Source organism: Saccopteryx bilineata, chromosome 1, assembly GCF_036850765.1.
Source record: "Saccopteryx bilineata isolate mSacBil1 chromosome 1, mSacBil1_pri_phased_curated, whole genome shotgun sequence".
Taxonomy (NCBI): Eukaryota; Metazoa; Chordata; class Mammalia; order Chiroptera; family Emballonuridae; genus Saccopteryx; species Saccopteryx bilineata.
The window spans coordinates 260233101-260260859 of record NC_089490.1 but is presented as its reverse complement, the minus strand read 5'-3'; the positions used below and the strand labels follow the sequence as shown (position 1 = coordinate 260260859).

General features: G+C 42.3%; 1 protein-coding gene across 2 annotated transcripts; it reads left to right on the top strand.

Moving 5' to 3' along the window:
- CENPH (centromere protein H) lies at positions 1–26391 on the top strand. Of its 2 annotated transcripts, none has more exons than XM_066253582.1 (9): positions 1–188; positions 4379–4434; positions 8674–8722; positions 9656–9730; positions 11009–11065; positions 18743–18806; positions 19152–19203; positions 23571–23734; positions 26213–26391. In XM_066253582.1, the coding sequence occupies exons 1-9, from the start codon at positions 100–102 to the stop codon at positions 26303–26305; spliced, it is 699 nt and encodes a 232-aa protein (XP_066109679.1). In that variant the 5' UTR covers positions 1–99; the 3' UTR covers positions 26306–26391. The 2 variants fall into 2 exon arrangements, with proteins under 2 accessions (XP_066109679.1, XP_066109678.1); XM_066253581.1 differs by having other exon boundaries at positions 1–221.
- The last annotated feature ends 1368 nt before the right edge of the window (positions 26392–27759 follow it).

Here is a 27759-nt window from a genome sequence, read left to right as displayed (position 1 = left end):
GACGTGCCGGCGCTGCGGCCCTTCCCCTGGGTCACTTTGGTAGCGGGAAAAACCGCCTTTCTCAGCCCTTCCTGCGCAGTATCTCTTCGCGGAGCCGGGATGGAGGAAGTAACTGCCGGCGGGTCCGCGGATTCCGGAGAAGGCTCCCAGGCGGCGCGTCCTGAGGACCCCATAACCCTGCTGCTCAGGTTGTTCCCTCTGGCCCGCTGGCCCGGAACCGAGTGAGCGCCGTAACCAAGAGCTCCGCTTTTCGCTCTGAATGCCTAGAATGTTTCAATTTCTGACTGGGTCGCAGAATATCTGCGTGTTGCGCCATTCGATGAAGCTTCTTAAATCCCCGTTCATCTTCGGAAAGGAGAGAGAAAAATGACACCTTCCTACGACAATTGCTAAGGGAGTTAAGTGAGATTGTGTGTGGCAAGGGTTCAGCATTGTGCCCAGAGCCCCGAGAGCCTTCGGAGCTGTCATTTCCCCGCCCAAGATGCCTTATCTGCTCACACCCTGGGGCCGCGATTTTCAAGCAGGTTATGGGGTGCATCCTAGTCCTGAGCTACTGGAGGGAGGGAGCCCGCCTCTTTGTTTTACTGTTACGACCCGTTTCGATTCAGAAATTTCATACGTTATATTTTCTTCCAACTGTGCTTTTTGTACCTTTTTCCTAAGTAGGTGCTAGGGGACGTGTTGGGCAAATGAGTTTGTAAATTTAAAATATGTGTTTTTTTTAGTTTGCTCACTTTTGTTAAAAATGGCTCTGGGCAGCGCTAGGTGTATGTGGGTCTTTGAAATTGCAAATTACCTTCGTGCTTGGGAAGGGCCGTTGTTTTGCTAATGTGTGCTGGAGGAGAGGTTTTCGCGCCTGAAAGTAAAGAGCAGAAGGAAAAGGAGAGGCAGAAGGGTCATGTTTGCAGGGAGAGCAGAGAAAATGCAGAATGCTGAAGAAGCCAGTTTGTGCAGAGAAAGGAGGTATGCAGATGGAGAACCAGATATGAGGGACTTTCGCAAGCTCCGCTGAGACTGGTTGGGCCTTTGATTCTAGGAGAAACCCGAGAAGAATCTCCTGGTTGTGGAACCCGAGAATGTGTCAGTGGCTTTGGGAGTGCTGTTTTGCTCCTCGGCCAGTGCGAGACTTTAATAAAGGAATGGCCCACCATTCTTTGGCTTCACTGTTTCTTTACCGTCTGCCGGAATCCAATGGGAACAGGCATGTGAATGACCTCATGGACCGCGGCAGCTACTGTCCATACAGGCAGATTTGCTAAGAAAGGGCATCAGTCTTTTAAACCAATGGGCAAACCACAACCAAGCCCACCTTACTGCCTGTTTTTGTGTGACCCGCCCTCAAGCTAAGAATAGTTTTTGTGTCTTGAAGGGGGGGGGGGGGTTTACAAGAAGACTGGTTAATAGAAAATTCAAAGTTCAGTGCCCTTAAGAAAGTGTTAATGAATCACAGCTTTCCTGCTAAAAGGGCTAAGATGAATGCTTACAACAGAGACCCGTATAGCTCACAAAGCCTAAAACATTTGCCAGTTAGTTGGTCCTTTACAAAAGAAGTTTGCAGACTGTTCTAAATCATAACAAGAGTTGTTGTTTTTTTTAAATAAGCACTATAACTTTTGTTCAGTCTCATTGCTTTGACAAAATAAAGTGCAGGAGTCACTTTAAAAATTCCCTCCTATTTCCTGACCAGGCGGTGGCTCACTGGATAGAGCGTTGGATTGGGATGTGGAGGACCCAGGTTCGAGACCCCAAGGCCGCCAGCTTGAGCACAGGCTCATCTGGTTTGAGCAAGGCTCACCAGCTTGAGCCCAAGGTCGCTGGCTCAAGCAAGGTGTCACTCGGTGTGCTGTAGCGCCCCCCCCCCCCCCCCCCCCCCCGTCAAGGCATATATGAGAAATCAATCAATGAATAACTAAGGAGCCGCAATGAAGAATTGATGTTTCTCATCTCTCTTCCTTCTTGTCTGTCTGTCCCTATCTGTCCCTATCTCTGACACTCTGTCTCTGCCACAAAAAAGTAAAAAAATAAAAAATAAAAACATGATAAAAAAATTCTCTATTTGCCTGACCAGGCGGTTGCGCAATGGATAGAGCATTGGACTGAGATGCGGAGGACCTAGGTTCAAGACCCCGAGGTCGCCAGCTTGAGCGCAGACTCATCTGGTTTGAGCAAAGCTCACCAGCTTGGGACCCAAGGTTGCTGGCTCGTGCAAGGGGTTACTCGGTCTGCTGAAGGCCCACGGTCAAGGCACCTATGAGAAAGCAATCAGTGAACAACTAAGGTGTCGCAACGAAAAGCTGATTTATGCTTCTCATCTCTCCGTTCCTGTCTGTCTATCCCTCTCTATCTCTAAAAATAAACAAAAAAACTACCCTCTTACTTGCAATATGAAATAATAAAACATTGAAGATAAAAGATCTTTTACATCTCAGCTAAAAAGGAACTAATCCTTCAATGTGTCTTATACATGCTAGCCTAATTAACATCTAACAGGTTCCTCTTCTCTTTTAGAATTTTAAAACAGAACTTTAGAAATTTGTCTAATGTTTTATAGCTTTTTAAATAGGTCTCAAAGTCACAGCAAGTTTCAGATTTATGAAACGGCCATATAAGTGTAAAACTTATTTTAAGACAGCTTAATAACTACTATTTACATATAGCTTTTCTACTTAGTTTATATATGATTCTGAATTAAATAGAATAGGACAACTAAGAAACTGAATTACTTTTCTATCCAAGGATTAATAGCTTTGTTCCTTTTCTAACTTGAGCATGTTACCATCTGGTTGTAACTGATTAGTATTTGCAGACTTCCATATTTTCATCTAGTTTTTTGTGTAGCAGTAATCATTAACCCCCACTTCTCTGTGGCCCATTAAAGATTTATTTATTTTAAGTCATTTACTCCTTTTAATATTTTTTTTTACTGATTGATTTGAGAGAGAGAAAGAGACATCGATTTGTTCCACTTAATTTTGCATTCACTAGTTGCTTTTTATATGTGCCCTGACCTGGAATCAAGCACTCAACCTTGGAGTATGGGGGTGACACTCTAACCATCTGAGCTAACTGGCCAGGACAAAGATAAATTTAAATATACAGATGATGTATTATAGAATTTGTACACCTGAAACCTATATGTTTTTATTAAACAATATCACCCCAGTAAATTCAATAAAAATGTTTTAAAGGCCCTGGCCGGTTGGCTCAGCGGTAGAGCGTCGGCCTGGTGTGCAGGAGTCCCGGGTTCGATTCCCGGCCAGGGCACACAGGAGAAGCGCCCATCTGCTTCTCCACCCCTCCCACTCTCCTTCCTCTCTGTCTCTCTCTTCCCCTCCTACAGCCAAGGCTCCATTGGAGCAAAGATGGCCCGGGCGCTGAGGATGGCTCTGTGGCCTCTGCTTCAGGTGCTAGAATGGCTCTGGATGCAACAGGCGGCGCCCCAGAAGGGCAGAACATCACCCCCTGGTGGGCATGCCAGGTGGATCCCGGTCGGGCGCATGCGGGAGTCTGTCTGACTGCCTCCCCGTTTCCAGCTTCGGAAAAATGAAAAAAAAAGTTTTAAAAATACATTTAAAAATCAAAATTTTTTTTTTAATTATTTTATTTATTTATTCATTCATTTTAGAGGAGAGAGAGAAAGATTGAGAGAGAGAGAGAGAGAGAGAGAAGGGGGGAGGAGCAGGAAGCTTCAACTCCCATATGTGCCTTGACCGGGCAAGCCCAGGGTTTTGAACCGACAACCTCAGCATTCCAGGTCAACGCTTTATCCACTGCGCCACCACAGGTCAGGCAAAAAAATCAAAATTTTAACTTTCATTCACAGATGTTGTTTTCCACTCTATTCCACTTTATTATTTTCCTCTAAGGCCTTAAAGTTCTTTATGCGCATTTTAAATACAATAGGGCCAGCCTGACTAGGCGGCCTAGCTGATAGAACATTGGACTGGGATGCGGAGGACCCAAGTTTGAAACCTCGAGGTCTCTGGCCTGAGTGCAGGCTCATCCAGCTTGAGCTTGGGATCATAGATATGACCCCATGGTTGCTGGCATGAGCCCAAGGTTGCTGGCTTGAACAGGGGGTCACTCGCTCTGCTGTAGCCTCCCTCAAGGCACATGAGAAAGCGATCAATGAACAACGTAGGTGCCACAATGAAGAATTGATGCTTCTCCTCATCTCTCTCCCTTCCTGTCTGTAAAATATCTGTCCCTCTCTCTAACTCTCTCTGTATAAATAAATAAATACAATGAGGCCAAAGTAGGCTTTAAATGCTGTTTATTTATATTCATTTTGTATTAGCTTCTAAATAATGAGTTGTTTTATCTTACAGTAATGAGTAGAAACCTCAATAAACATGACTTCCTTTTTATCTGTTTTCAGGCTGGGAGCACAGACAAAACAACAACTTTTGGAATATAAATCAATGGTTGATGCAAGTAAGTATTTGCATTTTCAAATAAGGTTTTGTGAGTTTGATGATGAACAGTGCTCTAGGGAAAAGAAAATCAACTTTACAAAAATTTATTTTCTTAGGGAATAGGAGTAGCAGCATAATGCTGTACTACTACTATATCATGTAAGAAGGCAAAAAACATATTGTAGAATTGTGCACCTGAAACCTGTATAATTTTATTAACCAGTATCACCTCAGTAAGTTCAATAAAAAAATTTTTTAATTAAAGGCAAAAAAACAGGCTTGCCCTGGTCCTCCAGAACTAGTTGGGGATTCAGGAAATAGACATAAAACAACTAAATAGCAATGACAGAAGATTGAGTCCTATTGATCCGAGAATTAAGAAGTCCTGATGAGCTTAAGGAATCAGAACTTCCTACCTTTCCTAATATAGTAATCATTTCTTGCCATCTGATTCGTAAACCCTTGGGTCAGAAAGGTAAGTTTTTCGGGTTATTTGTGACACAGGCCAACAGAGACAGGGAGAGAGATGAGAAGCTTCAATTTTTTGTTGCGGCACCTTAGTTGTTCAGTGATTGCTTTCTCATATGTGCCTTGACCAGGGGGCGTTACAGCAGATCAAGTGACCCCTTACACAAGCCAGTGACCTTGGGGTCATGTCTATGATCCCGCACTCAAGCCAGTGGCCTCAGGGTTTCAAATCTGGGTCTTCTGCATCCTAGTCCAACGCTCTATCCACTGCACTGCCGCCTGGTCAGGCACAAAGGCAGGTTTCATGAACCTTTCTTTCTCTATGAATACGCTTGAAAAATAAAACCAAATAATGGTGGATCAAGAATTGTGATTCAACACAGTTAAAACAAGGGGTCTCATAGATGTCTGAATCACTTCATCTAAATCTGTGTTTGAATTTAGGTAATTTTCAGACTCTGCTCAAGTTTTTTTTTTCTTTCTAGCAAGAGACAAACAGGAAAGAAGATAGATGAGAATATCGGCTTATAGGTGCAGCACTTTAGTTGTTCATTAATTGCTTCTCAGACATGCCTTGACAGGATGGAGCCTCCTTCTGAGCCAGTGACCCCTTGCTCAAGCCAGGGACCACCGCCTGACCGGGCGGTGGCGCAGTGGATAAAGTGTCAGACTGGGATGTGAAAGACCCAGGTTTGAGACCCCGAGGTCACCAGCTTGAGTGTGGGCTCATCTGGTTTGAGCAAAAGCTCACCAGCTTGAGCCCAAGGTCGCTGGCTGGAGCAAGGATTACTCAGTCTGCTGAAGGCCCCACGGTTAAGGCACATATGAGAAAGCAATCAATGAACAACTAAGGTGTTGCAACACGCAAAGAAAAACTGATGATTGATGCTTCTCATCTCTCTCCGTTTCCTGTCTGTCTGTCCCTGTCTATCCCTCTCTCTGTCTCTCTCTGTTGAAAAGAAAAAAAAAAAAAAGAGTGAACCTGTGCCACCACTGATCAGGCAGAGTGTGAGACTTTCTGAGTTTGAGTTTTTATCTAGGAAATCTATTACTACCCCACAGTCACAAAGATTTTCTCCTGTTTTCTTCTAGAAGTTTTATGCTTAACATTCAGGTCTGATCTCTTTTAATTTTTGTGTGTGGTGTGAACTAAGTTAAGGTTTGTTTTTTTCCATTGGAAATGCAGTTTTTCTAGTAGTATGTGTTGAGAAGACTTTCCTTTCTCTGTTATGTATGTGTGGGTCTGTTTCTTGGCTCTTTCCTATACTCCCTTTAGGCATTTGTCTGTTCTTAACAGCAGTACCAAACTCTTTTTTTTTTTTTTTTGTATTTTTCTGAAGTTGGAAATGGGGAGGCAGTCAGACAGACTCCGGCATGTGCCCAACCGGGATCCACCTGGCACGCCCACCAGGGGGCGATGTTCTGCCCATCTGGGGCGTCACTCTGCTGCAACCAGAGCCATTCTAGCATGTGAGGCAGAGGCCACAGAGCCATCCTCAGCGCCCGGGCCATCTTTGCTCCAATGGAGCCTTGGCTGCAGGAGGGGAAGAGAGAGACTGAGAGGAAAGAGAGGGGGAAGGGTGGAGAAGCAGATGGGTGCTTCTCCTGTGTGCCCTGGCCAGGAATCGAACCCGAGACTCCTACACACCAGGCCAATGCTCTACTACTGAGCCAGCCAACAGGCCAGGGCCCAAACTGTCTTGATTACCATAGCTTTATAGTAAATCTTGATATTTGCTACTATAAGTCCTCCAACTTTGTTCGCCTTTGTCAAAATGGTTTTGACTATTCTAGGTCCTCTGCATTTCTATATGCATTTTAAAATCACCTTTTTTTCTGTAGAACAATTTCTATACATAGATAGAATTTGACTGGGATTTGTTTAGACTCTTTAGATTAATTTGGGGGAAATTGTTACATTAGCAATATCTATTCTTTTTCTCTTTTTTTACAGGGACAGAGAGAGTCAGAGAGAGGGATAGACAGACAGGAATGGAGAGAGATGAGAAGTATCAATCATCAGTTTTTCGTTGCAACATCTTAGTTGTTCATTGATTGCTTTCTCATATGTGCCTTGACGGGGGCTACAGCAGACCAAGTAACCCCTTGCTCGAGCCAGCGACCTTGGGTCCAAGCTGGTGAGCTTTGCTCAAACCAGATGAGCCCGTGCTCAAGTGGCAACCTCAGGGTCTTGAACATGGGTCCTTCCGCATCCTAGTCTGACGCTCTATCCACTGCACCACCGCCTGGTCAGGCTTGATTCTTTTAATATATGTACATTCTGTGTTTTTTCATTAAAATATTTGGTAGTGTCAATGTAAAAAACACTTCCAAACCTGCAAAAACTTTTATGAGTTTATTTGAGCCAAACTGTCAACAATTGCCAGGAAGCAGAGTTTCAACAAATTGAGAAAGTGATCCAGAAAATGGCAGTTTCACCACTTATTTTATACATTAGAATCAAAGGGGTTACATGAAATTGATTGGTGATAGATTAGAGAGGCAAGAGAGCAGGGAAATCTCTGGGTTTGGAGAAAAAGTAAAGATATATATACTAAAACTTCTTTTACATAGGGAGGCATAAAATGGGAAGGGTAATTAACATGATAATAACAATGAAGGGGTTTGTTGGTTACTACTCAGGGATGCCTGCCCTGAGGGGGACAGGAAAAGATTGCCCCTACATTTCAAAGGCATATTATCAGGTACATTATTATAGATGCAAAAGGCAACAGACAAGCTTCAAAGCAAGCATTGACCTTAGTCCAGATAGAGAATAACTCCTTAGTACCCGACTACCTGCCATTAACCACTTTTAGTTAAATTAGTTTCCATTTCAGACCGTCCTGTGTGTTTATTTTAGATCCCTGAGTTTGTAAGGCTACCGAACTTTCCTGAGCTGTCAGATCCAGCATGTAGTCCTTTTTTTATCTACAGCAGTGTTCAGTGTAGAGGCTATACACATATTTTGTTAAATTCATTCTTGAGTATTTCCTGTTTTTGAATGCAGGTGTACATGGTATTTTTAAATTTTAACTTCCAACTTGTTTAGACATACTAATTTTTTTATATTGCTCTTGTTCATACTTTACTCCCTTTTATTTTCTATAATTTTAAAATTGTTCTGTCAAATATAATAGCCACTAGCTGTATGACTGTTGGAACACTTGAAATGTTGTTAGTCCTCATTGAGAAGGGCTGTAAATGTAAAATGCGCAGAGAAGAAAAGATTGTGAAATATTTCATTAATAATTTTAAATTGATTACCTGTTAAAATGATACTGTGAGGTTGGTTGATAATGGGAGAAGGTCACATGAGGAACCACACACGCCCATGACTGCCAGAAGAAACGGCCACTCCCATGCCTGCCAAAAGAAATGGCCCAGTAGCATTTTGAAAAAAAACAACAACTATCTGTCAGCCAATGAAATTTTGCCACCTACCAACGCTATAAATTGCTCCCCCCCTCACGGGAGAAGCTGCACGACTTCCCTGGCCCCTGTCTTGTAGACCAGTGAACCTCACCCTGGAGCACTTTAAATAAAGCTTTTGCTTGTTCACACTTGGTGGCTACGTCCTTCTTTCATCCTCTGCAAAAAATACCTTACAGATACTATTTTAGATCTGTTGGGTTAAAGAAGCGATATTAAAATTATTTTTACTTGTTTCTTTTGTAATGTGGAAACTAGAAATTTAAAATTACATATTTGCTGCACATTTGTGGCTTGTGTTATGTTTCTGAACAGCACTGTTATAAAATGTTTCTAACTTCAAAATATTTATTTGTAGATAAAGAAAAAACTCCAGAAGAAATCATTCCAGAAAAGCAAATTGAAATGTATGTTATATTTTAGATTTTTTTTGTGGTTTTTACTAAAATTTAATAACAATATGTACATGCAGGTTCTCCTTGAATTCGGACAGACAGTAAAGAAGCAGTGTAGCCAAAAAATTGGTGGGCCATTCCTTTATTAAAGTCTCGGACTGGCCGAGGGGCAAACAGGCAGGAAAAACACTTCCTTTCATTCAGGACTCCCAAAGCCCTGATGCATTCTCGGGTTCCACAACCAGGAGAATCTTCTCCAGTTCCTTCTAGAATCAAAGGTCCTACAAGCCTCAGTGGAGCTCCCAAAACCCCTCAACTCTGGTTCCCCATCTGCACTCCTCTCTCTTTGCACAAACATGGCTGCTTCCTCAGTACTCTGCACTCTCCTCTCTCACTCTGAAAGCATGGCTTCTTTCTCCTCCTTCTGCTCTCTCTTTTCAAAACTTTCAGGTGCAAAAACCTCTCCACAAGCAAATATTAACAAAACAATGGCCCTTCCCAAGCAAGAAGGTAAATTGCAATTTCACAGACCACAAATACCTGGCGCTGCCCAGCCACTAATGCAAACTCTAAGTGAGCAAACATAAAAATCATTTTTTGCAAACTTTTTTGACCAACAATGTCCATGTTATAACACTTTCTTTTTTTCACCTTTATTTCCCAAGTAATTTGTCATTCATGTATTGAGAACTTGTTGATATGGGATTGTAGACTTACATATACACGAGTGATCCTAATTAGCACTTTGACATTCCTTAAGATATTTATCAAAGTATCTCGGGAGATATACCAGTTTACCAAATCTGTAAGTGCATTGGTGTGGCCTAAGAATACTTTTATTTAGATTGAGGCATTTTACTTTTTTCAAAGGTTTACTTTATACATTTATTCTAATAGACTTTTTCTGATATTGCTAAAATTCTTTTGTACATGCTTCTTTGATAGTAAAATTGAAGACCTGGAAAAAGAAATTGAAGAGGTGAAAATTGCTTTTGATATGAACAAGGTTGCATTAGACAGGTAATTATTACATTTCAAGTATAAGCATTGTGAACTGAATGCAAAATGGGTATGACTTGAGGCAGAGAAAATATTTTAGTTTAAGTTAAGCAAAAATTGATTGGATAATGGTCACAAATTTTGAGCCCTGGGAGAAGTTACATCATTCATTAATATCTTTAGTTGAAGAAGTTACATAATATCTGTATAGGGTTAATAAGGCCAGTGTCAGTCAAGGCAATAGAAATTTGAGATTAAATCCCATTCAGTGTTTGAAAGGATTATGTGGAATTGTTTATTCCAATAACTGTTAATTGAGTAAAAAAATTGTCATTGAGTTTAAAGTATATTTTTAATTATAAGTTTTTTATCTATATTTTAAAATTCATTCAACAAATATTTGAGTGCTTGCTATGTCCTAAGCTTTGTGCTAAGTGTTACACAGTTGTTAATAAAATAAACATGATCTCTTATGGATTTACGAATTAATAATCTCGATTAAGTGAATAACCTTTTAATACTATTCTCTTGTATTTCTGGCTTTCCCAGATAAATTGCTTCGTATATTTAATTGAAAAGTAGTTTAAAGCACTTTTAATTGCTTCTGATAGTGAGCTTTTTTTCCATCGTGTATGCTGGCTCATTATATAGATCATATTTTTTAACTAAGGTGACTTCAGAGGTATTATGAGATCTCCTTTGAATGAATAGAATTCTCTTGTATGTGACAAAAGGGAAGGGCTCTCTTATTGTTGAGTTGATTGCCTTATTATTACTTATTAGCTCTTTGAATTTTAAAGTGATTTGTGGAGCTTGTTTGTATGTAGGTATATTTTAAAGTTTACAGATAAATGTGGCTTCGTATTCCCTAACTCTTTGTTTCAGGCCCTTGTTGATCTCTGTAGTGCCTTAATGCTCATTGCTTCCTCCGAGCACCAAGGTGGATGGATGGCTTAGAGAACGAGGCTCAGGATGGATTCCAGGTCACAAGGCCTTTCAGCCTGGCAAGGCACAACCATCCATCTTAGTGTTTTTACATTTCTGTGACTTATTTATCAAGTATTTCTCATACAGTATAATTGATGTTTATTTAATTTATTGGGTTTACGTGGTTTGCCAAACTATATAGGTTTCAAGTATAAAACTCAATATAACACCATCTACAATACTGTTTTAAAACCTACTTAAGTCTTATGTTATATTTAAACAAATCAATCTTTAACTTTTCATATTTAAAGTTTTTTTAGTGTACCATAGTGTTATCCATGTTTTCTTATGCAAGCTTTTCTCCTCTCATAGGATGCAACTTTCGATGGCACTTAGAGAAAACCTGGAGAGAAGCAACATTCAGACTAGGTACTTTTTTTTTTTTCTTGATTTGGTAAGGATGAGAATAAGGGGAATTTGTGTAATGACTTTAGGTTCATAATTTTTTTTTTAACTGTCACTGCCAGCCTCTTTCATCTGAGGAATAAGAAAAGTGGTACAATTTTTGTGGCCCCCCTTGGCAGCTTTTATAGTCTCGCAGATATCTTTTTTTTTTTTTTTTTTAAATAATTTTATTTTTTTAATGGGGTGACATCAATAAATCAGGATACATATATTCAAAGATAACAAGTCCAGGTTATCTTGTCGTTCAATCATGTTGCATACCCATCACCCAAAGTCAGATTGTCCTCCGTCACCCTCCATCTTGTTCTCTCTGTGCCCCTCCCCCTCCCCCTCTCCCCCTCCCATTCCTCCCTCCCCCCCGTAACCACCACACCCTTATCAATATCTCTCAGTTTCATTTTATGTCCCACCTACGTATGGAATAATGCAGTTCCTGGTTTTTTCTGATTTACTTATTTCGCTTCGTATCATGTTATCAAGATCCCACCATTTTGCTATAAATGTTCCGATGTCATCATTTCTTATGGCTGAGTAGTATTCCATAGTGTATATGTGCCACATCTTCTTTATCCAGTCATCTATTGATGGGCTTTTTGGTTGTTTCCATGTCCTGGCCACTGTGAACAATGCTGCAATAAACATGGGGCTGCATGTGTCTTTACGTATCAATGTTTCTGAGTTTTGGGGGTATATACCCAGTAGAGGGATTGCTGGGTCATAAGGTAGTTCTATTTTCAGTTTTTTGAGGAACCACCATACTTTCTTCCATAATGGTTATACTACTTTACATTCCCACCAACAGTGGATGAGGGTTCCTTTTTCTCCACAGCCTCTCCAACATTCTCGCAGATATCTTGATCATAGTGCAATGCTAAGATGCAGTTTAGCAGTTTAGGTTATTTTTTGTTCTTATTTTTACAAAAACAGAAACAGAGAGAGAGAGAGTGATAAATAGGGACAGAAAGGAACGGAGAGAGGTGAGAAGCATCAATCATCAGTTTTTCGTTGCGACACCTTAGTTCATTGATTGCTTTCTCATATGTGCCTTGACTGTGGGTCTGCAGCAGACCGAGTAACCCCCCCCCTTTTTTTTTCCTGAAGTTGGAAATGGGGAGGCAGTCAGACAGACTCCCGCATGTGCCTGACCAGGATCCACCCGGCACACCCACCAGGGGGCTATGCTCTGCCCATCTGGGGCGTCACTCTGTTGCAACCAGAGCCATCCTCAGCGCCCGGGCCAACTTTGCTCCAATGGAGCCTTGACTGCGGGAGGGGAAGAGAGAGACTAAGAGGAAGGAGAGGGGAAGGGGTGGAGAAGCAGATGGGCGCTTCTCCTGTGTGCCCTGGCCGGGAATCGAACCGGGGATACCTGCACGCCAGGCCAATGCTCTACTACTGAGCCAACCGGCCAGGGCCAGTAACCCCTTGCTCAAGCCAGCGACCTTGGGTCCATGCTGGTGAGCTTTGCTCAAATCAGATGAGTCCATGCTCAAGCTGGCGACCTCGGGGTCTCGAACCTGGGTCTTCAGCATCCCAATCTGATGCTCTATCCACTGCGCCACCGCCTGGTCAGGCTAGGTTATTTTTTTTTAATGTTTATTTTATTGATTTTAGAGAACAAGGAAGGAGGAGAGAGAGAGAGACAGGAACATTAATCTGTTCCTGTATGTGCCCTGATGGGGAATCGAACCAGCAGCCTCTGCACTTTTTCAGGACAATGCTCTAACCAACTAAGCCATCTGGCAAAGGCAAAGCAATTTGGGGTTTTTTGTTGTTGTTTTTCTCTGTGACAGAGGGACAGATAGGGACAGAGACAGGAAGGGAAAGAGAAGAGAAGCATCAGTTATTTGTTACGTCCCCTTAGTTACTCATTCACTGCTTTCTCATATGTGTCTTGATGGGGGCGGGGGGTACAGCAGACCGAGTGACCCCTTGCTCAAGCCAGTGACCTTGGGTCCAAGCTGGTGAGCTTTGCTCAAACCAGATGAGCCCGCGCTCAAGCTGGTGACCTCGGGGTCTCAAACCTGGGTCCTCCGTGTCCCAGTCCGACATTCTATCCACTGTGCCACCACCTGGTCAGGAGCAATTTGGGTTTAACCAGATAGTCTAAAATTTTTTGAAAGAAGGATTAAAAGTTAAGTTATGCATTGTTTACTAAAAACCAGTCACAATTCCATCTTATTGAATCCAATAGCAACCCAGTGATAGATAGAAAGTATGCTTCTTATTTTTCATTGGCAGAAATGAGCTTGTATCCATTAAATAATTTGCCAAGGAATATAAAATAAAGAGTCTGGCAGTCCCGGGCGCTGGGGATGGCTCCTTGGCCTCTGCCCCAGGCGCTAGAGTGGCTCTGGTCGCGACAGAGCGATGCCCCGGAGGGGCAAAGCGTCGCCCCCTGGTGGGCGTACCCGGTGGATCCCGGTCAGGCGCATGCGGGAGTCTGTCTGACTGTCTATCCCCGTTTCTAGCTTCAGAAAAATACAAAAAAAAAAAAAAAAGAATCTAGCAGTCAGGGTCCTCTATAATCTGGTTCTAAATGTTTGGCCTTAGGAACCTTACCTATGATTTTATCTCCCAAAGATCTGAAAAGAAGATATAAAAATCCATTTCCACAAGCAGTGGAAAAATACAAGGATGGATCTGTGCACTTTCCCTATTTTTGGCATCTTAGTTCAGACTCATGCATATTCTTCCCATATTCCTTTTTTTTTTTTTTTTTTTAATTTTAGAGAAAAGGGATGGGAGAGAAACATGGATTTGTTGTTCCACTTATTCATGCTTTGATTAGTTGATTCTTATATGTGCCCTGATTAGGTTTGAATCCACAACGTTAGCGTGTTGAGACAATGTTCGAAACAACTGAGCTACCTGGCCAGGGCCTCCCTGTATTCATTTAAATCCTAAAATCTGAATTTGAGCTCACTAACTATTGTTCCCGCATAAAATCAAAGCTTAAAACTGAGAGACAGAAACTACAGGCTGAACCAAGAGGCTAGTGTGTTCCAAAAGGAAAGTTTATTTTATTTTTTATTTTTTTTGTATTTTTCTGAAGCTGGAAACGGGGAGAGACAGTCAGACTCCCGCATGCGCCCAACCGGGATCCACCCGGCACGCCCACCAGGGGCGATGCTCTGCCCACCAGGGGGCGACGCTCTGCCCACCAGGGGGCGACGCTCTGCCCACCAGGGGGCGATGCTCTGCCCCTCCGGGCGTCGCTCTGCTGAGACCAGAGCCACTCTAGCGCCTGGGGCAGAGGCCAAGGAGCCATCCCCAGCGCCCGGGCCATCTTTGCTCCAATGGAGCCTTGGCTGCGGGAGGGGAAGAGAGAGACAGAGAGGAAGGAGGGGGTGGGGGTGGAGAAGCAAATGGGCACTTCTCCTATGTGCCCTGGCCGGGAATCGAACCCGGGTCCCCCGCACACCAGGCCGAAGCTCTACCGCTGAGCCAACTGGCCAGGGCCAAAAGGAAAGTTTATTTTAAAAACACCTGGGTGCAGACAGGCTGAGACCAACAATGGGTGTCAGCCCCGAGGGAGGGATGGAGCAGGGGTTATATGGATCCATCAAAAGGCCTTGGGCAAAGGCAGCTGCAACAGAGCTTCTTCTGTTTATGGTTGGGAGTGGCTCCAGAGTTCCTCATAATTGTCTGCACCCTAATTAAATGGTCCCTTATCGGCATCCACCTTCCACGCAAGGGAGTTCTGAGCCAGATTACTGAGTAGGCAAGTCCTTCTTCCTCCTTCAGGCCTGCACTGTGCTTAAGAAAGATGGTGACTGAGTAGCCATTTTATCTATCAAAAACATTCTTAAGTTAAAGGAGAACAGAACAGGTTCGTCTATAAACTTTATGACCAAATACAGCTATAACCAGTAGAAAAGGAGATCAGCTCTCTGACATCTGTATAAATATTCCCTTTATTCAGCTTCTCGAATGCACTCCTACAGTATCAGAATAATTAGTATTACCACAATGATCACATTGCTAATCTTATTGCAAACCTGACTCAATCTAAAATCCAAGGTGTGAGGGTGGGGAGGGAGGTTGGTGGGGAGGGCAGCTGGCAATCCATCTTTAACAAACTTCCTAAGGAATTGTGGCACTTTGAAATATGAGAGCTGTTTTTGCCCAGTCTCCTTCTACTCCCCAGTCTTATTTCACACCTTTTTGGCTCCAGCCATTCCAAACTTCTTGACTTAGGTAACAGGTAATTACTTCATGTCCTTTATAAGATTTTCTTTTTTTTAATTTTAATTATCTGGGGGGTTTTTTGTTTTGTTTTTTTCATTTTTCCGAAGCTAGAAACGGGGGAAGTAGTCAGACAGACTCCCGCATGCGCCCGACCGGGATCCACCCGGCGCGCCCACCAGGGGGCGATGCTCTGCCGCAATCCGAGCCATTCTAGCGCCTGAGGCAGAGGCCACGGAACCATCCTCAGCGCCCGGGCCATCTTTGCTCCAATGGAGCATCGGCTGCGGGAGGGGAAGAGAGAGAGAGAGGAAGGAGAGGGGGCTTCTCCTGTGTGCCCTGACCAGGAATCGAACCCGGGACTCCTACATGCCAGGCCAATGCTCTACCGTTGAGCCAATCGGCCAGGGCCCTTTTTAAGATTTAAGGATGTACCTTGCTGCACTCTGCACAACTCTTACTGTGGTTATTATCCGTTACTGGCTGTGAAACCATACTATGGTGTGGATTTATCTTTCTCCCCCACCACCAGGTGCTTTTGAAAACAGGTCCTGTGTTTTATTCTATTTTATATTCCTGGTGCCTTGCACAGTTCTTGGTATGTAGTAGTGTTGGTCAAATAAGTTTGTAAATATGTTATATATGTTTGCTCGCTTATAGTTTGTATTGGGTGTGAGGGACAGGCTGTAAGCAGGCCTGGTCGTTATAGCCTAAGGCTTAGTTTTAAGACTAAGCTTTTGCCCACACCCTGACTGTTGCATGATGTGGGTGGTGCACTCTCATGAGGAATCCTATTATGCCTCAGATAAGTGACTTTGTATCAGAGACTTCCTTGTTTGTATATTGGATTAAAGGTTTTGATTTCTGCACTGTAAAATGGGGCAGAGGAGCCCATACTGGAGGAGCGCAGAGAAAAGCCATGTCGGAGAAGAGAAGCAGCCAAAATGGCTGAGTGCTGAAGGAGAAGCCAGTTTGTGCAGAGAAGGAGGTGGGAAACAGAGGTTAATAAGGCTGGTGAGGTAGACACCTTTTTTTTTGTTTTGTTTTGTTTTTGTTTTCTTTTTTTGAAGTAGACACCTTTGATTCTAGGAAACTCGCATAAGTCAGTGGCTTTGGGAGCCCTGAATGGAAAGGTGTTGGGCAGATAAAATATATTATGCTCACTTTGTTAAAGATGGTGCTGCCCACTTGGAAGCCATTGCCCAGGTGATATTAATGTGTGTTGGGAGCAGGCTGTGGGCAGGCAGGATCCTTGTAGCCTGGCGCTTGGTTTTAGGACTAAGCCTTTCCCACCCTTTTTGATGTGGGGTGGTACGATTCAATCATCCATCAGAGAAGTGACTTTGTATTAGAGACTTCCCTATTTTGTATATTGGATTAAAGGTTTTGATTTCTACACTATAAAATGGGGGCAGAACAGGAGCTTGCTCTCTTAGTTCCTGAGATTAGCATTAGAGGGGAGAGAGCAGAGAGCAGAGAAAGGCCACGTGGAGGAGGCCAGAAGAAGCAGCCAAGATGGCAGAGTGTTGAGTGAGAGACCAGTTTGTGCAGAGTTTGTGCAGGGAGAAGGAAGGAAATAGGGAATAGAGGTGAGTAAGTCTGGTGAGCTAGAAATCTTTGATTCTAGGAAACTCAGATAAGTCAGTAGCTTTGTGAGCACTGAATGAGTGGGTTTTGGAGCCCAGTGTGTGTTTTTACTTGCCTGCCGGGTGCAAGCTAGGATTAAAGATGATGGCCCACCAGTTTTTGGCTCCTTTGTTTCTTACCAAATCAAATGCGAACCTGCATGGGCCGGGCTGCTGTGATGGTGGCCCTGGATACTGGCTTTACAAAAGGGAAGTGTTTTCCCACTGTGTGTATTTCTTGCCCACCAGGTGCAAGCTAGGATTAAAGCTAATGGCCCACCAGTTCTTGGCTCTGTTGTTTCATTACCATCTGTCCGAATCAAATGCAAACCTGCATGGGCCAGGTGGCTGTGATGGTGGCTGTGGCTACTGGCTTTACAAGTAGGCACTCAGAAATATTTGTTGAAGAATGGGGAGCCTGGCCTGTGGTGTCACAGTGAATAAAGCATCGACCTGGAATATTAAGGTCACTGGATCAAAACCCCGGGCTTGCCCTGGTCAAGGGACATACAAGAAGCAACTACTCCGAATTCATGATTCTCCCCCCCCCCCCACCTTTCTATCACCTCTCTCTAAAATCAATAAATAAAAATCTTTAAAAAACAGCCCTGGCTGGTTGGCTCAGTGGTAGAGCATCGGCCTGGCGTGCAGAAGTCCCGGGTTTGATTCCCGGCCAGGGCACACAGGAGAAGCGCCCATCTGCTTCTCCACCCCTCCCCCTCTCCTTCTTCTCTCTCTCTTCCCCTCCCGCAGCCAAGGCTTCATTGGAGCAAAGGTTGCCCGGGCCCTGAGGATGGCTCTGTGGCCTCTGCCTCAGGCTCTAGAATGGCTCTGGTTGCAACAGAACGACGCCCCAGATGGGCAGAGCATCGCCCCCTGGTGGGCATGCCGGGTGGATCCCGGTCGGGCACATGCGGGAGTCTGTCTGACTGCCTCCTTGTTTCCAACTTCAGAAAAATACAAAAAAAAAAAAAAAAATCTAGAAAGATTCACATAGGTGTCAACTGGTTACCGAATGTTGGGCTAATTAGGTGAAATGATCTTTCTATTTATTTGTATATTCACTAAAAGTGTGTTAAATGCCTAATTAAGTCAAAACATCACTCAGATCATTTTCCCCAAAAAATTTACAGAATAAAAGAGAAACATGAGTAAAACACACACACACACACACACACACACAAATCTTGAAAAAAAAATGAAAAATGAAATAAAAAGCAGCTTATTCAGTGAAACTACTCTGTATGATATTGTAGAGATGGATGCATATCATTAATCATTGTCAAACCAACAGAATGTACCGCACCAAGAATGAGCCCTAATGTCACCTATGGACTTGGGGTGATTATAATGTGTCAAAAAAAGTTTATTATTTATAACATATGGACCTCTCTGGTGTGGGATGTTGATAGTGGTGGAGGCTATGTATGTGTAGGGGTAGATGGTACATGGACTTAACCTTCTGTTCAATTTTGCTGTGAACCTAAAATTGCTTAAATTACATGTTTGTTTGTTTTTAAAGCAACTTATTAGCAAGTTATTAGAGTTTCTTTCTCCCTAAATGTGAGATTTTTAGAAATGTTTTTACATGGTTAAATTTGTTATTTTTTGTTGCCTGTTACTAAAAATTTTTCTGGGGATATGCATCTCTACTTTTATACAGAAATTTAGTTTACATCAAACTTTTCCAGATTAATTTTATTAAATGATGACTTTCTATTGAATTGTACAGTTAACTTAATGAAAGTAAATGTGTGCTAATTGATTCCTTCATTAATGAGATTTATTACCTTTAACTGAGGCTAACATATTTTTTATTCCTTTTCAGTGAGCACATGGATAACATGAAACACATATTAAAGCTAAATAAAATGATAATGAAATTACAGCAGGTAACTACACATTAGGCGGCTTATGCATTTTCATGATTTCAATAACGCTTTCTTGCTGGTAACTATATATGATAAAATAGGATTAACCAAAGGGACTGACTGTATGATTGGAATTCACTGTCCTTAAGTTTTTTCTCTCTTTTTCATAACTATTATTTTTCACTAATATTGCTATGTATCTACTTATAATTGAGCTACTTACTGTCTCCACTCTAGTTGTGCGGAAATGAAGGAATTAAAACCGGAGATTAGAAAACATGAGCTAAGAGATAAAGTTCAGTAATAAAAAGTATTACAGGTTTGTTCTTAGGTAATGTGCCTTAATCTTTTTATTTCTAATAACAGGAATCTTGGGATTTGGAGGAGAAACTGCTTGAAGTTAAAAAGAAGAGATTTGGTATGTAATAGAATAGTTTTTGTTGAGGTTTTTCCTTTGTTTTTGTGTAACATTTTTTCACATACAGTGGAGATTAATAAGGTGACACCTCTCAGGTACATACTGAGAAGTTTCTTAATTTTTAAATTTTTTTAAAATTTTATATGTAATTTATAAAGTAGTATATAAAATGTATTTTGTTTGATATATTTTTGTTGTTTTAGAATGTTAAGTCATGAAATTAGTACACTCAGTATTAAGTGAATACAAAACATTAAGTGATACAGAAAAGTACAGTGGGAAAGTCGTGCCTCCCTCCTGTGTGACCACCAGTAAATGGGTTTATATGTACATAATTTTTAAATAGTCAGTTGATACGTATGCTTCTACAGCTTTTTTTTTCTTTTTCTTTTTTTTTTTTTTAGAGACAGAGAGTCAGAGAGAGGGACAGACAGACAGGAATGAAGAGAGATGAGAAGCATCAGTCATCAGTTTTTTGTTGCGACACCTTAGTTGTTCATTGATTGCTTTCTCATATGTGCCTTGACCACGAGGCTACAGCAGACCGAGTAACCCCTTGCTCAAGCCAGCGACCTTGGGTCCAAGCTGGTGAGCTTTGCTCAAACCAGATGAGCCCGCGCTCCAGCTGGCGACCTCAGGGTATTGAACCTGGGTCCTCCACATCTCAGTCCGACGCTCTATCCACTGTGCCACCGCCTGGTCAGGCTGTACAACTTTTTAATGTAATGAACATGAGATGGCTTTTTTGTATTAAAATTATTGAAATATTTCTTTTTTTTATTTTTTATTTTTATTATTAATTTTAATGGGGTGACATAGATCAATCAGGGTACATAGGTTCAGAGAAAATATCTCCAGGTTATTTTGTCATTTGATTATGTTGTATACCCATCACCCAAAATGAAATTGTCTTCCATCACCTTCTATCTGGTTTTCTTTGTACCCCTCCCCTCCCACCACCCCCTCCTTCTCTTGAAATATTTATTTCAAAAGTAGTACACATTCTCTGTTAGAAAATTTGGAAATAGTCTGGTCGGATGGTGGAGCAGTGGATAGAGCATCACACTGGGACGCAGAGGACCCAGTTTTGAAACCCTGAGGTCGTCAGCTTGAACACGGGCTCATCTGGTTTGAGCAAGGGGTCACTCAGTCTGCTGTAGCCCCCTGGTCAAGGCACATATGAGAAAGCAATCAATGAACAACTAAGGTGCCGCAACAAAGAATTGATACTTCTCATCTCTCTCCCTTCCTGTCTATCTGTCCCTGTCTGTCTCTATCCCGGTCACAAAAAAAGAAAAAAGAAAATTCGGAAACAGAAAAGTATACTTAGGAAAAGTTAAATTTTGCCCTGGCCTGGTTCTGTGGTAGAGTGTCAGCCTGGCGTGTGGAAGTCTGGGTTCGATTCCCAGGCAAGGCACACAGGAAAAATGAGCATCTTCTTCTCCACCTCTCCCCCTTTCCTTTCCCCTTCCCCTTCCCCTTCTCTCTCTCTTTCTCTCGTCCTTCTCTCCCGCAGCCATGGCTCTAATGGTTTGAGCAAGTAGGCCACAGGTGCTGAGGATGGCTCCATGTCCTCAACTCAGGCACTGAAATAGCTGAGTTCCTGAGCAGTGGAGCAGAGGCGCCTGATGGGCAGTGTCACTTTGTAGGGGGCTTGCTGGGTGGATCCCATTCGGGGCACATGCGGGAGTCTATCTCACTGCCTTCCTGCCTCTCACTTAATTTTTAAAAAAATAGTTAAATTTTTAAAATTTACTATCGAGAGATAATCTTCAGTGCTTATTTTTTATAAAACTGGCATCACTATATTCTGTTATAAACTGCTTTTTTCATTTAACATTGTAGGCATGATTTATTATTTTAAAAATACAGATTTGTCTGGCTGCAAGTAATGTCAGAGTCAGAAATAGTCATGGTCATCTGATCTAATAATTACCCTTTGGTTTTTTTTGTTTGTTTGTTTGTTTAAGATTTTTTTTTTTCTGAAGCTGGAAACGGGGAGACAGTCAGACAGACTCCCGCATGCACCCGACCGGGATCCACCTGGCACACCCACCAGGGGCGACTCTCTGCCCCTCTGGGGCGTCAGTCTGTTGCAACCAGAGCCACTCCAGCGCCTGAGGCAGAGGCCAAGGAGCCATCCCCAGTGCCCGGGCCATCTTTGCTCCAATGGAGCCTTGGCTGCGGGAGGGGAAGAGAGAGACAGAGAGGAAGGAGGGGAGGTGGAGAAGCAAATGGGTGCTTCTCCTATGTGCCCTGGCCAGGAATCGAACCCGGGTCCCCCGCACACCAGGCCAACGCTATACCGCTGAGCCAACCGGCCAGGGCCAATAATTACCCTTTGGATGTGTAATATTTTTTCATTGCATTCCAACCAATTTTTTTTAATTGAATTTATTGGGGCGACATTGGGTAACAAAATTATCCAGATATCAGGTACACAGTTCTAGCATTCCAACCTACTTTTGGTACATTAATGTCAGGGAACCAAGCTCCTCAGATATACCCATTTATGTTTTCAAATAGTTTAATTCTTAGAACATTTCATGAATTACCAAAAATAGTTGATGTTTATCCCTGGAGAAGAGAACCTTGCTTTTCAATGAAGATTTATCTTGGGACACACCACAATAAGCATTGACCCAAGCTCTATCTCTGGCTGTCACAAAAATAAAAACAAGAATGGAAGTAGTGTCAACAGTTGAGCTGACTATGATGAAGATTAAAAAGGAAAACTAACCTCTGGCCAGTTGGCTCAGCGGTAGAACATCGGCCTGGCATGTGGAAGTCTTGGGTGTAATTCCTGGTCAGGGCACACAGGAGAAGCACCCATTTGCTTCTCCACCCTTCCCCCTCGCCTTTCTCTCTATCTCTCTCTTCCCCTCCCACAGCCAAGGCTCCATTGGAGCAAAGTTGGCCCGGGCACTGAGGCTTCATGGCCTCTGCCTCAAGTGTTAGAATGGCTCCAGTTGCAACAGATCAATGCCCCAGATGGGCAGAGCATCACCTCCTAGTGGGCTTGCCAGGTGGATCCCGGTCAGGCATATGCAGGAGTCTGTCTCTCTGCCTCCCTGCTTCTCACTTCAGAAAAATACAAATAAATGATAGATAGATAGATAGATAGATAGATAGATAGATAGATAGATGATAGATAGATGGATGGATGACAGGAAAACTAGAGCTACCTGCAAGCGAGTCAAGTGAAGAGACTAGTGTTATACTACCTGACATAAAAAAATTAGAGATCAGTTAATGGGAAGAATATACTTTATCCTAAGTGCAATTGGTAGCTTGACAGGTTAATGGAGGCTAAGTTTTTGTCACTAAAAGCAAAGGTAGAGAAGTTACAGACCTATGTATCTTTAATGTATTCCAGATCAATGCAGGGTACTCCTCCAACTGGGAGGCTGTACCAAAGTCATCTCCCAGATCAAACCCTCCACTGGCTGTCACCATTCCTCATACACAAGTCAAGCCTTGTGATATATGGGATGATTACTAATTGTTCAACAAACACAATTTAATCAGTTTAATGCTTACTAACCAAGGTGATACAATATCTCTATACCTCAACTGGACAGTATCCTGCCATGAGAGTGTATCACTGTAACATGTCATGTTCAGTACCACCATCATGTTCAATTAAAAAAGAAGAGAAAGCCTGACCAGGCGGTGGCGCAATGGATAGAGCGTTGGACTAGGATGCTAAGGACCCAGGTTCGAGACCCCGAGGTTGCCAGCTTGAGCACGGGCTCATCTGGTTTGAGCAAAAAGCTCAACGGCTTGGACCCAAGGTCTCTGGCTCAAGTGAGGGATTACTCGGTCTGCTGAAGGCCCGCGGTCAAGGCACATATGAGAAAACAATCAATGAACAACTAAGGTGTCTCAACGTGCAACGAAAAACTAATGATTGATGTTTCTCATCTTTCTGTTCCTGTCTGTCTGTCCCTGTCTATCCCTCTCTCTGGCTCTCTCTCTGTCTCTGTTAAAAAAAAGAGAGAGAGAAAAAGAATTTATTTTGGTGGTATCTTATTTTGTAAATAAAGGAGTGAAAGCTATTTCCTTACATATATCTCCTGCCAATTTTGATACCCAGAGTAGGTCCTCTTTGACACAATGTCCATCCAAACATTTATTGACAGCTATCATTGTCATATATACAAACTTTCATTATTTGCATTGCTAAGTATAAAATTAAGATACTGGTATTTTGCACCAGCACAGTTATATTCTGATCAAAATAAAATGACAACCTAAAATGCTCCTTATTAAAAACTTTCTTTAGATTGAAAAAATCATAATTTTTAAAGATTCTTGTTTATAGTAGTTATCATATATAGTATATTACTTTGTTTTTAACCTCATAGAATTAAAACGTGCTTCAGAAAGCAAGTTTTTAGAAATACAGACTGAAAAGAAAAAACAGGAAGAAGATTTGAACAGTATGGAAAGTTCAGAAAAAATAAAGACCTTACAACAAAAGCTACAGATGGAGATACAAATGACTACAGTTACTCAACATGTATTCCAGGTAATGTGTCTATAAATTAGAAAGGAAGGTAAAGACTTTTTTATTAAATGCTTGATTCTATTGCTTTGAGCCTTACAGGTGGTCTTTGATTTTGCATAATAATTTAGTACTAAAAATTGGTCTGTTTATATATATCTGGAATTCATGTATATTTAATGTTTAAGGCTTTGATTTTTCATCGTGGCATTTATAAGTGGGATGATTTTTAGCAGCTCTGTAGACACAGACTGATATAATGGTGGGGAGCATTAGACTCCATGTTGGGAGTTAGGGATAACATAGATAGGATCATGGGAATCTAGAGTTAAGATACTGACTGCTACTTCATAGTTACTGACTTTGAGCAAATTATTAACTTTTCTAAGCATCAGTATCCTTGTTTAGAAAGAGTGGCTGTGAAAACTAAAGAAAATGGTTCATGTTAATATGTCTGGTTCAAGTAAATTCTCAATAAATGTTGGTAGTTATTATGATAGTTTTTAAATTTTAAGTATCATATTTTTATTCTGGAGGGTATTTTAAATTATTTTTTAAATTATAAAATATCGAACTATTTAAATACTTAAATTACCATTTTTCAATTAAAAAGATGCACAGTTAAAACTGTCTATCATATGTAAAGCACATTCCTATTATGTATAAAGCCCATTCTTGTAAACTATGAGGTCTTATGCCTCACCATAAGAAATTCTTCCCCAGCCCGACCAGGCAGTGACACAGTGGATAGGGCATCAAACTAGGATGTAGAGGACCCAGGTTCGAAACCCCAAGGTCACCAGTTCGAGCACAGGGTCACTGGCTTGAGCGTGGGATCATAGAAATGACACCATAGTCTCTGGCTTGAGCCTAAGATCACTGGCTTGAGCAAGGAGTTACTCGCTCTGCTGTAGTGTCCCCCACCCCTGTTAAGGCACATATGGGAAGGCAATCAATGAACAACTAAGGTGCCACAATGAAGCATTGATGCTTCTCAACTCTCCCTTTCTGTCTGCCTTTCTGTCCCTCTTTGTCCCTCTCTCTGTCACACAAAAAAGAAAAATTCTTCCCCAATAGCCCCTTGGAGAAATGGCCTGGTACCTTGCTTATTATATGTTCTTTACAGTCTTTCTGGGTTAAGGAACAAAGATTACTTTCCTGGGAGGTGACAAAGAAAGAACCTCAAAACATTTTTGGGAACTTGAGGCATTCACCTAAATCTATAAAAGATTTTTGGTGCAAAGCCTGATGGCAACTATGTGGCTGGGCTTCTTCACCCTGAGGGGCTCATTAAAATTCAATCTGGAGCCTGACCAGGTGGTGGCGCAGTGGATAGAGCATCGCACTGGGATGCAGAGGACCCAGGTTCGAGACCCCGAGCTCACCAGCTTGGACCCAAGGTCGCTGGCTTGAGCAAGGGGTTACTCGGTCTGTTGAAGGCCCACGGTCAAGGCACATACGAGAAAGCAATCTGAACAACTAAGGTGTAGCAACGAGAAACTGATGATTGATGCTTCTCATCTCTTTCCGTTCCTGTCTGTCTGTCCCTATCTACCCCTCTCTCTGACTCTCTCTGTCTCTGTAAAAAAAATAAAAAAGAAATGAAGCCTTACTGGTAGTGGCGCAATGGATAGAGTGTGTACCTGGAACACTGAGGTCCCAGGTTCAAAACCCCAAAGTTGCTGGCTTGTGCATGGGATCATCCAGCTTGAACACAGGAGAGCCAGCTTGAGCATGGGGTCACCGGCTTGAATGTGGGGTTGTAGATATGATACCATGGTCACTGGCTTGAGCCCAAAAGTTGCTGGTTTGAGCAAGGAGTCACTGGCTTGGCTGGAGTGCCCCCCTCCCCATCAAGGCACATAAGAGAAGCAATCAATGAACAACTAAAACGCTGCAACTATGAGTTGATACCTTTCATCTCTCTTCCTGTCTTTTTTTTGCTAAAAAAAAAAAAATAGGCCCTGGCCGGTTGGCTCAGCGGTAGAGCATCAGCCTGGCGTGAGGGGGACCCGGGTTCGATTCCCGGCCAGGGCACATAGGAGAAGCGCCCATTTGCTTCTCCACCCCCCCCCCTACTCTCTGTCTCTCTCTTCCCCTCCCGCAGCCAAGGCTCCATTGGAGTGGAGATGGCCCGGGCACTGGGGACGGCTCCTTGGCCTCTGCCCCAGGCGCTAGAGTGGCTCTGGTCGCAGCAGAGCTACGCCCTGGAGGGGCGGAGCATCGCCCCCTGGTGGGCAGAGCATCGCCCCTGGTGGGCGTGCCAGGTGGATCCAGGTCGGGCGCATGCGGGAGTCTGTCTCTCCCCGTTTCCAGCTTCAGAAAAATACAAAAAAAAAAAAAAAAATAGAAGTGAAGGTATAAGAATGTTACTGTTTTTCTAATGATCAAAGTAAATGTTCGCTTAGTTTGGTAATTATTTGATAAAATCAGTGAAAGGATTTTTTAAGCTTGTTAGAATTTTTAAAGTCAATTTGAAAAAAACTTTTTCTTGTATTACAGAACCTCATTTTGGGGAGTAAAGTCAATTGGGCAAATGATTCTGCCTTTAAGGAAACTGTTCTGCAGCTTGAGAAGAATCTAACTATGATCTAATAGGAATTTTATCTGACGTGTTTCTGTCTTTATGTAATTTAAATTGCAAATTTCAAATAAAATATGTTCTTTTGATGTTTTTGGAACTTTTTTTATACTGCAATTTTTCTTTAGTTTAACACTATAACATGGAATCTATTTTATATATGATAATTAAAGTGACTGGACTACTCTAAAAGAAATCTGAAAATCTTAGTCTTGCGTTAGGAAAGACATCATTTAGTTCAGCTTTCTACTCACTTTCTATAATATCCCGAAAGTCCCAACTATCATTTAGTTTCTATTTTCTTTTTTGTTTTTTCTTTCTATTTTTTAAACTCTCACTTGAAATACCTTTGTGCATTTTTTTATCAACCAAAATATTAGAAAAATTAGAAAAGTATATCCACGTTTTTATTTTTTTAACTGTCAGTTGTATTTTATTCAAATAAATTTTTAGATTTATCTCACTACAGATTCTTTTTTTTATTGAGATATAATTGACATATAACATGGCATACGTTTAAGGTATACAGAGTGTTGAATTGACCACCATGGCATCAGCTAACGTCAAATAATTATTTCCTTTTTGTAGTAAAAACATTTAAGATCTAATCTCCTTTGGAGTGTATAAGTATCAGTAACTATACTTACAGTGCTGTGCAAGAGATCTCACAAACTTATCCTCCTTGTGAATGTAAGTTTGTACCCTTTGACCAACATTTCAATTCCTCAATCCCCCATCCACATCTTTAAACAGAGACCCAAATAAAACACCTCAGCCTTGAGGAAAAAGATATAAAAAGGGATAATAATTGTGGTTATTGTAGAGGAAATGTAACTTTTCTTTTGTATATCTGTTTATTAAGCATTACTTTTTAAGTTAAAAAAATAAATGTTGCTCTTTTAATTAAAAAATAGAATTTGGGCCTGACCTGTGGTGGCACAGTGGATAAAGCCTCGACCTGGAAATGCTGAGGTCGCCGGTTTGAAACCCTGGGCTTGCCTAGTCAGGGCACATATGGGAGTTGATGCTTCCAGCTCCTCCCCCCTGTCTCTCTCTCCTCTCTCTCTCTCTCTCTCCTCTCTAAAATGAATAAATAAAAAAATAAAAAAAATGTCCCTGGCTGGATGGCTCAGCAGTAGAGCGTCGGCCTAGCATGCGGAGGACCCAGGTTCGATTCCCGGCCAGGGCACACAGGAGAAGCGCCCATTTGCTTCTCCACCCCTCCGCTGCGCCTTCCTCTCTGTCTCTCTCTTCCCCTCCCGCAGCCAAGGCTCCATTGGAGCAAAGATGGCCCGGGCGCTGGGGATGGCTCTGTGGCCTCTGCCTCAGGCGCTAGAGTGGCTCTGGTCGCAACATGGCGACGCCCAGGATGGGCAGAGCATCGCCCCCTGGTGGGCAGAGCGTCACCCCCTGGTGGGCGTGCCAGGTGGATCCCGGTCGGGCACATGCGGGAGTCTGTCTGACTCTC